Here is a 13,630-nt window from a genome sequence, read left to right as displayed (position 1 = left end):
AAATAAATGTTTGAAAAGCAAATTAAAAATATGAATTCAATATCGTAAAGTCGCGAAAAGCTGTAACAATTCTAAAGACGAAAAGAAAATAAGTAATTATTTATGATGATGATGATGATGGTGATGATGATGATGATAATGATGATGATGATGATGATGATGATGATGATGATGATGATGATGATGATGATAGTAATGATAGATACATTTCACACCAATAACAACAAATAATGAATAGTATGATCCACGTAATTCTATTTACACTTAATAAAGAATTATCTTAATCGTGAATAAATTGCACCGAGGTAGTTATATCATTATGGCAATATTTAAATGACTGTCTAGAACTAGGTTGGAATTTATTCTTTTCATCCCATTTCACACAATCCTGTCAAATCCGTGTCATAGTGTAGTCTAATTCTTTGTTTGAGATAATCGCTTAGATAAAAAGGTAATCCACTTCGCTAAAATCGGTTTTAAAAGTATGAACGAACGTTTGTTTAGCTCTTGGATTCTGGAAACGAGATTTTCCGTGTTTTTGACATAATCATTATCATAATCATGACTGTATAATATATGTCAGTGGAATCCTCAACAGAACTTAATAACTTAAAAGAGAATCTATTTACCTCTGCTCTTTCCCTCTCATTCTATACCTCCTCTTCTTCTTCATCATCATCATCATCATCATCATCACCATCATCATCATCATCATCATCATCATCATCATCATCATCATCATCATCATCATCCTCATCCTCATCATCATCATCGTCGTCGTCGTCGTCATCATCATCATCATCATCATCATCATCATCATCATCATCATCATGATGTTCCTCTTCCCTTTTTATTGTTCTCCATCAAATCCAATCTCTAATCGATTGACCTAGAGAGCCTGATATGGAAATTGAGTGGCAACCCCCCACCCCCAAACACACCCCGATGCCCACCCCCCTACGCGATCCTAATCCAAATGAATGCTAATGTAGTCTATTTGACTATTCATGGTCCCCGCATCACGTTTTTTTATGTGATTGTCACTCACAAACCCATTGTTGTATTGTAATCAAGTCAATTTTTATGGACAACTCGTATCTGTACAATGTCAACCTATATTACAAGGTTCAATAGAGATCTTTGTGTTCAAGTCAAGGGTCAATGCCTGAGATTTTGCAATCTATTAATCTTAGCCACAATGCCTTTACTGCCATACTCTGATAAAATACGTTTTGAATTTTGGCCAGAAAACTCGTCCTAAAAATATCTTTCATTATAATGACCCCCATCTTGTCAAAATCCCTCAAACATGGGTCTCCGAATGTTTGAGAGTTTATGATAAGATGAGGGCCATTTTAATTTATCGATATATGAAGGACGAGTTTTCTGGCCAAAATTTGAAAAAATGTTTTTTTTCATAGTGCAGCAGAATAGATGTTCTTTTGTTGAAAACAACATGATTCTATATTCCGTTCATTTTCATTAGTACTGAATTTTCTGGTGAGTCTACTCCTAGTTGATCATAAAAGTGTTTTTATGATGAAAAGTAAGGTGAATGAACTGTATAATCCTTGTCGATGGGTTCTGAAAATATAGTCCATGTCGTTAGTGGATTTCACATGACAATATCACAATTTCCCTCACAAACATTGGCTGCTTTTAGATGTGTGTGATACAAATATCTGCAGATAATAGAAAGCCGAAATTAACCAGTTTACTGCCGTACTTTGGAGAAAAAAAACCCAACGCGTATTTAACTATTTGGCCAGAAAACTCGTCTTTCAAATATCGATCGATTTAAATGACCCTCATCTTGGCATAGATTCTCAAACCTGGGACTTCGCGAGGTACTTTTGAATGCGCGTATTTTTCCAAGATAACTGGTTAATGTTTGAATCCCTGTACAACCTTGTTTTCATACAAGTGATTTTTATCCCTTTCTCTTCTCCGTAGTTTCCTCACATTCTTTCTCGTCGCTCTCACTTCTTTCATTCTCCCCTTCATTCTCCGGTGAATTATCTTCTTTCGTCATCCTTGGTGATTAAATCAGACTAGTCATAAAAATAGGATAAATTTTAAACACGACCTGCCTGACCGACTTTTTTGTGTGAATAATCATCACAACGGCTCTTGTTATGATAGTTAATATTTCAATAGTGACTTTGTCATTTTTTATTTTTAAGTGCATGACCAATGGGGCCTACAAGTTTTGCTCTATTGTCTTACTGCATTACTACATCATTAAAATGGTCGCTACTTACAGAGTAGTTTAATTTTAAATGAAAGACACTACAAAGGCAATAATTTCATAATTCATATATTTATTTTGCTGAGGTAAATTATGGTTACGATTCTTTAGAAAATTTACTTTGTATGATTCAAATTTGATGTGTCCTATATATTTGTTGTATATTACATCTATCTTGGTATCTGATGATTCATCTAAAAACCCTTCATTGCCACCTCGTTACACACAAACACACATAAATACACACACGCGCACAATCACACACACACATACACACACACACACACACAACAAACACACACACACACACACACACACATCAAACAGAAAGTGTTAACGCTTCAACCATAAATCAATCCCAGAAAACAACATTATTTACAGCAAAACTATTTTCATTTTGTTCATTTTACAGGTGTTCTCGCACGAAGCCGAAGTTCCTTTGACTTCCAAGATCTCCCCAAGTTCCTCCCCTCCGGCAATAATTTTACCTACAGAGCGGGGCAAGTGGCTGTTTTAGATTGTGCAATCACAAACTTGGGAAAGAAAAAGGTAAGATTAAAATGTAACACATTCTATAACCCAATCCCCCGCCCCGCCCCGTCGGCACATACCTTCACAGTCAAGGAAGGGTTTTACGGATCTATGTCAATTGGATTCAATAGTCTGATGTCACGCCGCCCGGCAACGGCGGCCATCTTGGTTCTAAACAAAGAAAATCATTACCTTTTATTCTTCATGCTGGCTAGAACTTTTCATAATATGCCTTGTGATCAGAATGTGTAAAAGTCAAAACATGATCAAATTTATATTTTTTCCCCCTCTGGATACGCTTTTTTGCTCGCCGGGGAAATATTTCATACGGGCGTCCGCCATTGTTCCGATAGTTTAGAGCCAGTGTTACTAAGTTACCATGCGTCATTAGGAAGGAAGTGTTGAAGAGTATTGAATATTTTGACAATGCAAAAATATGAGCTCGGGGATAATTTTCTTTCTTTCTTTATAGATAGTATGCGCTTGGCTAAGAAGCTCACAACATACGTATAACGGAGCAACACACAAACTCTGTGTAACCATGAGCATTTATAGTCTGATTAATACCATTTAGTGAGAATTACTCATAAACATGAAAGGCAAAAAAAAAAAAAAAAAAAAAAAAACAACAGAAAAAACAATAACAAAGACCTGAGTGACGTCAACTTCGTTATATCCATACAAAATGATTTAATCATTCTTAAGCCTCGATATTCTGAACATTTTTATTGGAACAGATTTATGTTCGGATTCTTGCTATGTGACTATTTTCTTTTTCTTTCATGATTACATTGCTTTACAGATTTCCCTTGAGTTGTTATCATGTTCTCTTGACAATATGAAGGCGACGCAGTTAATAAATAGTTACAAGAAGAGTGACACGGAATAAAAACAGTAAAACAGTGGATATACCCGATATTGTCGTAGCCATCGTTAAGTTATAGCCTGACACTGAAACCCAAAAAGACTGGCATTTTGACGTCATTAATTGGTTTTTGCACCGCCTAGTGAGTTGTCGTTAGTAGTGCTCATGGAAACAAGTGGTCCCATTGGTTGAACTATTGAATACAACTCACGATTTGTTTTCTTTTGTGGCCAAAGACTGGCATTTTGACGTCATTTTTTGGTCAATGTCGGGCTATAAGTTAACGATGGCGACGATATTATAGATAGTATGCAGATGACGTCACTCAGGTCTTTGTTATTGTTTTTGCCATCCGCGTTTGTGAGTTGTTCTCACTAAACTGTATTAACCAGACTATAAAAGTTCATGGTTACACAGAGTTTGTGTGTAGGTCCGTTATACTTCCGGATGGCAATGTTGTGAACTCCTTGGCCAAGCACATTCTATCTATACACTACATACGGCGTTCCAAGAGGGCAGATCATAATATTGTATATGCTCATTGAAAATACTTTACAAATGTAACCCATGTTGTTCAAAAGAACACTACATTGTCTTGTGGAAAACAGTTTGCATGGTCCTGAGATAGTCCAATAGGACTTCACAACGTTACACTTCGGGAATGTTTTTCTCTGTGGTTAAAATAGCCTTGTTGTTCGTACCTCTTCTTCAGAGATATTCAGAATTCACAAACAAAAATACATCGGATACTGATATTGTGAGGACTTGTATTTCATAATCTGTCTTAGAACAGAATTTAGTTTTTCGTAACATTTTAGCAGCTCTTTTATGACTTCTAATATCTAGTATGCAAATGATACTTACTTACTTACTTAGGCCGCCCCTTGGGGCGCCCAACATGAGCCACAAGTCTTCGCCATTCTGTCCTGTCCTCCATAAGCGTACGCAGCTCCCGGGTGTTGTCCATTCCTGTGTCATCTAGCAGACAGTCAATGTAGGTTTTATTCTGCCTGCCTCTGCTTCTGGTTCGCTCAGGTGGTTCCCATAGAACAAGACTGTTTGCAATCTCCTCTTTGTGTCTCCAGCAATGCTCCGCAAGTCTCAGTCTTCTCTTTTGGATCTTCGAGGTCACTGGGGGGAGGTCATTGTAGAGCTCTTCAAATGAAAATGATAATGTCATTCAAAACATGCATTTTTCAGAAAATCCTGTAAAGTTATTTTAAAATACATTTGCCCGAACTGAAATTATTTCTTCTAGCGGTATGATGAAAAAAGATTAACGATTGTTTTGATGTGTACATTTTTAATCTCATAACCATCTGAATCGCTGTCGATGCAAAACTGTTAAAATGACTGGGAAATTTGATTATGATATCAATATGCAAGGTGTCTTCCAGATCAAAGGATACAGCAAGTACATAATGTTTACATTTGGGTGTTAAAGATTTTTTTGTCTTCCTGTATATATATATATATATATATATATATATATATATATATATATATATATTTATATATATGTCTGTGTGTGTGTGTGTGTGTATGTGTGTGTATTTGTATTGTTTTACGCAGAGTGAGTTGTTCATGATATAGACATTCCAAGATTTTTTTTTTCAACAGAGAGGATTTACGAAACATTTAGTCGTCGAACTGTTTTTTTTTAGTAATGTATTTATTGTTTTTGTTGTTGTTGATGTTGGCTGAAAAATGGTTTTGAGTCCGAAACGGTCCGTGTTCAATATTTTGTTATTTTTTTTATAGCTGTTATATTCATTTTTGTCTATTATTATTGCATCTAGGAGGATTATTAATAAAACAAACTAATAAGTTCAAGGTTTAACAGATGCAGCGTGGCTCAGCAGTACGGTCTTTGCTTCGTATCCGAAATGTACCGAGTTCGATCACCCGCCTCTGCGTTGTGTGGCCTTGAGCAAGCCACCTCCCCCTATCTCAATTTGCGGCGCTACATTGCGGCTTACACCTGGGTTATTCCAGTCTTCCCTTGGAATAGACCTTAGAGACAAATTCCTCCCATGGATGATGAATAAAGGGAATTTTATTTTTCAATTATTTATTTGGAATTACACGTTTTCTTCAGTCAACATTGAAAGATTTCGTAACAGTAATTAACTCGCTTTCCAATCAGAAGGTCTTAGGTTTGAGCCTCGCTTGACGCATAGTTGAGTCCTCGGAAAAGGCTCTTTTCTCACATTCTTTCACAGTACTCAGGTGTAAAATCAGTACTTGGCCATTGACAGCGTTGTCTCTGTCGGAGTTGCAATATCGCCTAACAGGCGCCATGTCTCGTTCTACACGATGCTGTACGTTTGTAAAACTCTTTGAGCACAGTTAGTGTATATATATATATACTGAAGCAAGAAAAATATGTAGGACTAACAGAAAATAATTTCAAAACAAGATACAACCTCCACACCTCAACATTTAGAAACACTAACAAAAAAACATCCACAAAACTCAGCGAACATATTTGGAAATTGAAAGACAACAAACTAGACCACAACATTTCATGGAAAATTTTATCTAAAGCAACAGGATACACACCAACATCAAAACAATGTAGCTTATGCCTGGAAGAGAAATATACTATAATCAAACACCCTCATGAAGCCACACTCAACACGAAAAGTGAGATGTACGGAACGTGTCCACATCGGCGGAAATTCTTGTTAATTAACTTTAAACCGGAACCACTTCAAGAAACAACAACAGTCAACAAAACAACTCAGTCCTGACGATGGCAAATTAAGCCTGAAACATTAATGTAGACTGTCTCAAACATTGTGGTAAATATATTTTAAAAAAAAATAATATATATATATATATATATATATATATATATATATATATATATATACGTGACCCATCTTCTCAAAACGGTATTATGCCGGGATGAACCAGATACTAAAAAGCCGAATTTAAAGCTAAATTGGTAAAAAAAATTGAACTATTGCTATTTAGCATTCTAAGATAGGACATTCATTCTCTTCAATAAAACAAATTCATTGCAAGTCGGATATATCCGGCCATAAACTCCATTTTCAGCATCATAATCATTCCGACATAATACCGTTTTGAGGCGAGGGGTCACATACACACACAGACAGACACACACACACACACACACACACATATATATATATATATATATATATATATATATATATATATATATATATGTATACAAATCTCATGTCAAGATGTTGAAATGTTAGCATAATTTATTGCTAAGGGAGATTTATTCATCGAGGGAAGAGTGAGACGCTCAGAAATATGAACAAGCCACTAATCTTTGGGCTGTAATATTTTTCAGCACTAAGAGGTTATCTGCAGTTTGGTTCGCTCACTGCACTTAGATGTAAAATGAGTACCTGGCCGTTTGCAGCGTTGTCTCTGTCGTAACAATTGTAATATCGTCTAATGTCTCCGTTCTACATGTTATGTGTTGCTTGTTGGTCAGGGACCCTTTGTAAAGCACTTTGAGCACGTTTAGTGGATATTGCTCTCTCTCTCTCTCTCTCTCTCTCTCTCTCTCTCTCTCTCTCTCTATATATATATATATATATATATATATATATATATAAAGCTCAAGCCCATTCATTCGACTATGTGGGGAGCGATCGGAGGTTGGTGCCTGAAGGCTAATGTTGTCAATTTTATGGAAAACCGGTAGAAACATCGCTGTTTTATTTATGATATCTGGCAAATTACGAAACGATAACATTTATTTAGCATGTACGGTTTCCTCGATATTTATCATCATTAGCTATGCAGAATATTTATTTATGATCCGATAGCTCTCGAATTAATCGTAATTGCCGTGTGACTTATTGGATACCTGTTTGAATATTGCAAAATATTAAATGACACGCCATTTTATCGAATTATCTATTAGTAAGATAAACAATCATTAAAGGCATAGTATGTAATCCATCACGCATTATCAACAAATAATAATTTTAAAAATAATAAAAATATTATCTTAGGCTCAGAACTTCATATAACGAAAATGACTGTAGCGAATGCAGTGCTATACCACACTGATTTCATCTACTACCATGTCAATAAACAATGCAAACTATTTATTGAACTATTTGTTATAACGAAATGACGTCTGTTGGCTTGGATATTTTTGTTATAACAGTTTGATAGTGTGAGCTATTTGCCAGAAGCAGTGGAATTGCATGAGAGATAACGTATAATAAGTGACGTGTTGTATCACCTGCCTGGTTTAGTATGTATTTGTTATTATCCTTATCTTGAAATCTGTATCTAAGGAGCAGCCTTGCGAGAAGAAGAAAAAAGATAATTTCGTTATTTGCAATGACGTCATATACATGCGTATGTCATTTTGACCTGTCGTAGAAGATTGTGCCGAATTTGATTTTATTCTCACGAAATTTGTCAATTTGGCATAGAGACACACTCTGCTCTCATTCCCAAGACCTAATGCAAATGCAATCCAATCCAATATGTAATAATACAAACACACATGTTTGTAGAATCATACCACCCATAGACGCATACATATGATAAACACACACACACACACGCTCATGAACACACACACACATACACACACACACACACACACACACACACACACATATATATATATATATACCATCACGAGAACCCAAGTTTGAGATTTTTTTTTCACAGATGAGGGTCATATACATCGATCGATATTTGAAGGATGAATTTTCTGATCGCGAGGTCCCAGGTTTGAAAGATTTTACCAAGATGAGAGTCATTAAACCGATCGATTTTTGGAGGACGAAAGATCTGGCCAAATTTTTTCATGCGTGTCTTTCTTGTTAAGAAACGAAACTGATTTCTTCAAAGACGGCTTATACTCTAAATCAAATGTTTAATTTTTTTTGGCCTAAGCTTAAATGTTGAGCATTAGGTACTCTATTAGAAGGTTTTCAGATGATGCGCAATAAATGAATTTTAATATAATGTGTTGAAAAGAGGGCACCCGTTTCACACGTAGAGGGACCTAGATCAATCATGAAGGTGCAGTTGATGGTTTTTTGTAGGACTTCCCTGTCCACCCAGCAGTGATTGGGTAGCTGAGTCTGTTGGATCTGGCGGAAAGTAGTTTTCAATAGACCAGCGTCTTATCCAAAGGATAGCAAGCAATAGCTATTGTCTGTTTCACGCTATAGAAACCGGGATAAACTCCAGCTCTTTGTGCTTATTAGCTTTAAAGGACTATTTTTTTTTTAATAAAAAGAATTGAAACTTCAGCGTGAGCTTTTATATAGTACAATATCCACTAAAGGTTCTCAAAGCGCTTTACAAGACGTCCCTAGCCAACAGCAACAGTTAACATGTAGAACGAGACATGGCGCATGTCAGGCGATATTTTAATATTTCGGACAGAGACAACGCAGGTAAAGATCCAGTACTCATTTTACAATGACTTAACTATTCACCGCTTGGGACTCGAACCCAGAACTTACTGATCAGAAAGCGAGCGTCATATCACTAGACACATAGCCGCACGAAACGAATCACAGTATGCCTTGTCTACTTTGACTGGAACCCAAACCACTTGAAGTTCTTATCTTTGCACCCATTTGGCATCCGAATTCTAGACGCGGCCTGATCTTTTTATCCGCTCACGAATTAGCATGTGAGCTATTTATAGGGTCTGAGATAAACAATAACATGCTTAGTTTATGTTTCGAAAAATTTCAAAAAATAATTTCGGCAATTAACCACTTATTGGCAAATGGCTGAATTAAAATATAGATATTGGAAATATGGATTTATTTATCTTATTCCAGCATTAGGGAATTGACATGATAATCTGGTATGATGATGATGATGATGATGATGATGATGATGGTGATTATAATAATAATATTATTAATAATAATAATGATGATAATAATAATAATAATAATAATAATAATAATAATAATAATAATAATAATAATAATAATAATAATAATAATAATAATTATTATTATTATTATTATTATTTCATCATCATCATCATCATCATCATCATCATCATCATCATCATCATCATCATCATCATCATCATTATTATTATTATTATTATTATTATTATTATTATTATTATTATCATCATTATTATTATCCTTATTATTATTATTATTATTATTATTATTATTATTATTATTATTATTATTATTATTATTATTATTATTATCATCATCATCATCATCGTGATTAATATCATCACTATTATAATCATCACCATCATCATTATCTTCATCACCATCATCATCATCATCACCACCACCACCATCGTCCCCACCATTGCCATTGTTATTAATATCATCATTAACGTGACAAAGAAAATTACCCACCTGGCAACCACATATGTTATCGTAATGACCACTGACCCACTAATCACCCCACAATCTGCCACATAATTAATGACATTAAATATATGTCGAGTTGACCCATCGAATCGAAAAGGTATGATAATTAAGATACTAAACGGTAAATTAAAGCCCATAAAGGTAGGTCTTTAACCAATTAACTGTCGTACTCTGGAAAGACACGTATTTCAAAATTTGGCCAGAAAAATCGTCCTTCTCCTTCAAATGTCAATCGATTGAATGAAATGACCCGCATCATGGCAAAAACTCAATAACCGGGACTTCCCGAAGAAATTGACGTCACTCAGCTCTTTGTTATTGTTCTTAGCAAGCCATTTTTAATGATTAGTTCTCACTAAATTCTATCAATCAAACTACAAACGTTCGCGGTGCCATATAGTTTTGTGTGGTATGTTATATATAGCTATTGTCATTTTTACATCACAAAAGGCATAATAATGCTCAGTCCCCGAATGCTTCTTGTAACTGCTCACCTTTACATGTAAATTTAGTATTCACACATGTCCGAATATATGAATACATTTAGGCAAATGGCCTATTTAGACGTACAGACTTTTCGTACGCGGTCCGACGAACATGGATTTGCGACGGTGGATGTGGGTCACCGCGAATCGACAGATGCGACGAGAAAAAATGCATTTAGACTTACAGATAATTAATCCGCTTCGGATCTGGGACAACACACACACACACACACACACACACACACACACATACACACATACACACTACCACCACCACCCCACGCCACACACACAACCACACAGCACAAATAAATGAGTGACCTTCACTCACCCCCCTTTTCCGTAGTTTGAAGTAAGAGAGACTTCAGTTAAAACTAATCACCACGACGATCCGTCAACACGAGGACAGGACAATATCAGGCGGCTCCTGATATCAGGAGACTTGGCGGATATCCGTCGGACGAGATTGAAATTCCCCGTTTACACGCTCAGTTTTCATGAGTTTTGGTCCATTATCCACAATTTGTGGAAATCCGTCGGATCGCGTACCAAAAGTCTGTACATCTAAATGGACCAGAACGTCAGAGATATGATCAGTCGTCACCATACTATATTATCTATGAACAGATTGTGCTTAAACCATGCGTTACTCTTGTGTTTGGTTTTTTATTACTAACTGCTATTTAATTTATTTGTTCTTTTTAAATGCTTGCCACAGTTGGTAAGCATTTAATCATACAATTTCCGACGTTAACATATAATGTACTTCGACCTTTTCCAATAGAAAATTGTCACACTTCACCTCCCTTTAATCTTATCTCTAGACTGTAATCAAGGTGGCACTCATCTTGCTCTTATTATGATGAATTAAGAAAATCACCGAAATAATGATAAGCCTTTGCAGGCCAAGTTCCATTTATTTCAACCTAATATTAAAAATATTATGAATTGGATGTGCAGGCGTATATAGGAGTTTAAATAAAGACACATAATATGCGGTCGCGGCAGCAGGCATAATATATCAATACTTTCGTTTTCACTGTAAATGTCAAAATATTTCAAACTCATCATTCTGATCGAGTGACAGACTATCCTTACTTTTTCAAAATAAAAATGAAGCCAATGCGTGCTTTCGCGTCTTCCCCTGTTCAATGTTTGTGTTTTGTGATGCAGGTGATGAGGGTTCACAATTACCTCGTACCAACCATCAGGTAACCTCTGTGGTGTAGTGGTAATCAGGAGGTCTGAGGTTCGGTCCCCTGTCGAGGCCGCTGATTTTTGGGATGTTTTTTTTTTCTTCTCTATCAGTTCTCTTCCTGCTTTGTCTGGAACTGTTTCAAAGAACACTTTTTCAGATCATTTTTTTGATAGATAATGTTGAAATGAAAGTGAGGCAAAGCACTGCTGGTGACCGCATACCGAACGAAACGACTCTTAAAACGTCCTACACACGGTTCGTGTATCATGCCGCATACCTTATCATATCTATTTGAAATAAAAACGAATTTAACTTCAATGTATAACATAACAAATACTGTTTTTGATGTTTAGAATCCCACTTTATCAAAACAAAAGACTTAACTGGTAAGAGAACTGAAAATATCGTAAGAAAATATAGATAAAAGTTTAATATTGATATAGTTTTCATACATGTTCAATCATTTATTTTGATAAAGAGGAATCCCAAAACTTCCCTATCTCTATTTCAAGGAAAGGTTTTCTGGCCAACATTTAAAAATACGTGTTTGTTTCGAGTGCAGAAGAAAATGCCAATAATCCTTTCTCTCGTCTTAAATATTGAAGCTGAATATCTCTTCATATACGTATAAATTTGAATCAAAGCTATTACAAATAGCTATTACATGATTTCACGAAGAGAGCAGAAAGAAGTGCAACTGTTAGATTGGTTAAAAGGATTAGATCTGACTGTTGCCATTTTCGCGCATTGAGCATCACCCAGTGATGAAAATGCGCGTTAATATCATATATTATAAAGACAGGAATGCTTGGGTCATCGTTAGAGGCTTACACTTGAATGAGTCTCAACTCACTGACGTTTATATTCTCCAAAGCAGCAGCCACTCGCGTTGTATATCAAAGAATCTGATTTCAACATTTTGATACACATGATTAAAATGACACCATCTACTGTTGTTATTTTTGTGAGAAACCACTTTTCTGTTACAGATTGTACACATTTTCCATGTCGGACACATCCATTTAGAATTGTTTAGCCAGATAGAAATGGTATTCATTTTTATTGAATGACATAATGCTTACATTTGGTGTTTTACGAAACAAATTCTCCTTCAAATCCTACTCCATCTACATATCAGAAAACCATTTGTTATTGTTTCTTCTTTGTTGACCTTCGTGTTTCGATACCTTAACCATTTGCGACTAGATTGCATTAAAAAATATCAGAATTTCTCTTTTAGATAATAATTATTTTGTTGTTATAACTATCAAATTTAACCGTTCTCAATTAACAGTGCCGAACAGTTGTGCGATTTGGTATGTAATGGAGCCCGAATAGCATCGATTTTACTTCTCTCTTGGTGGAAACGGAAACATCTGACATCAGTATAATCGAACCCCGCCTCTATAAGGTTAAACCTTAAGATGACAAGTTGAGTTACCAAAGAGTATTATTCAGGATTATTCTTGACAGATCTGAATTTCTTGATATTGATAGCATAACAATGCAACAAGGGGAAGCAATAGTGTAGTACCCCAGCCTTTCTCTCTTGCCAACAAGTCTACATGTCAAGATCAAGGTCTATCGTAATGTTGAAAATACAGGAGGCTTTGATCTGACCTTAGGTTATTCTTATGGCCACTGGCCTGATCCCGAGGCCAGTGCATATTCTCTAAGCTTTGTTATTTAATTTATCAAAACCCATGGTTTGAAATCCAATAATCTAGAATTAATTTCAATCAATATTGACGTAAAAACATGTATTTTAAAGGATTTTGTTCCTAACCAAAATTCCCTCAATTTCCACATTTAAGACAAGACTACTTCCCCCTCTTCCTCCTCACTATCATCATCCATCGTCATTATTATTATTATTATTATCATCATCATCATCATCATCATCATCATCATCATCATCATCAT

The 13,630-nt window shown here is 35.5% G+C and overlaps 1 protein-coding gene across 1 annotated transcript in view; it reads left to right on the top strand.

The window, feature by feature from the left end:
• LOC144965364 (lachesin-like) overlaps window positions 1-13,630 on the top strand; it is a 237,110-nt gene that overhangs the window by 153,649 nt on the left and 69,831 nt on the right. The window contains exon 3 of the mRNA XM_078900618.1: window positions 2,661-2,797. Within this exon, the coding sequence (XP_078756744.1) occupies window positions 2,661-2,797 (137 nt within the window). The remainder of the gene's footprint in view (window positions 1-2,660; window positions 2,798-13,630) is intronic.

Source organism: Berghia stephanieae, chromosome 2, assembly GCF_034508935.2.
Source record: "Berghia stephanieae isolate SIO BIC M18660-M18661 chromosome 2, UCSD_Bste_1.3, whole genome shotgun sequence".
NCBI lineage: Eukaryota > Metazoa > Mollusca > Gastropoda > Nudibranchia > Aeolidiidae > Berghia > Berghia stephanieae.
Note: the sequence above shows the minus strand (reverse complement) of the source record. Positions and strands in the feature narration are given on the sequence as shown.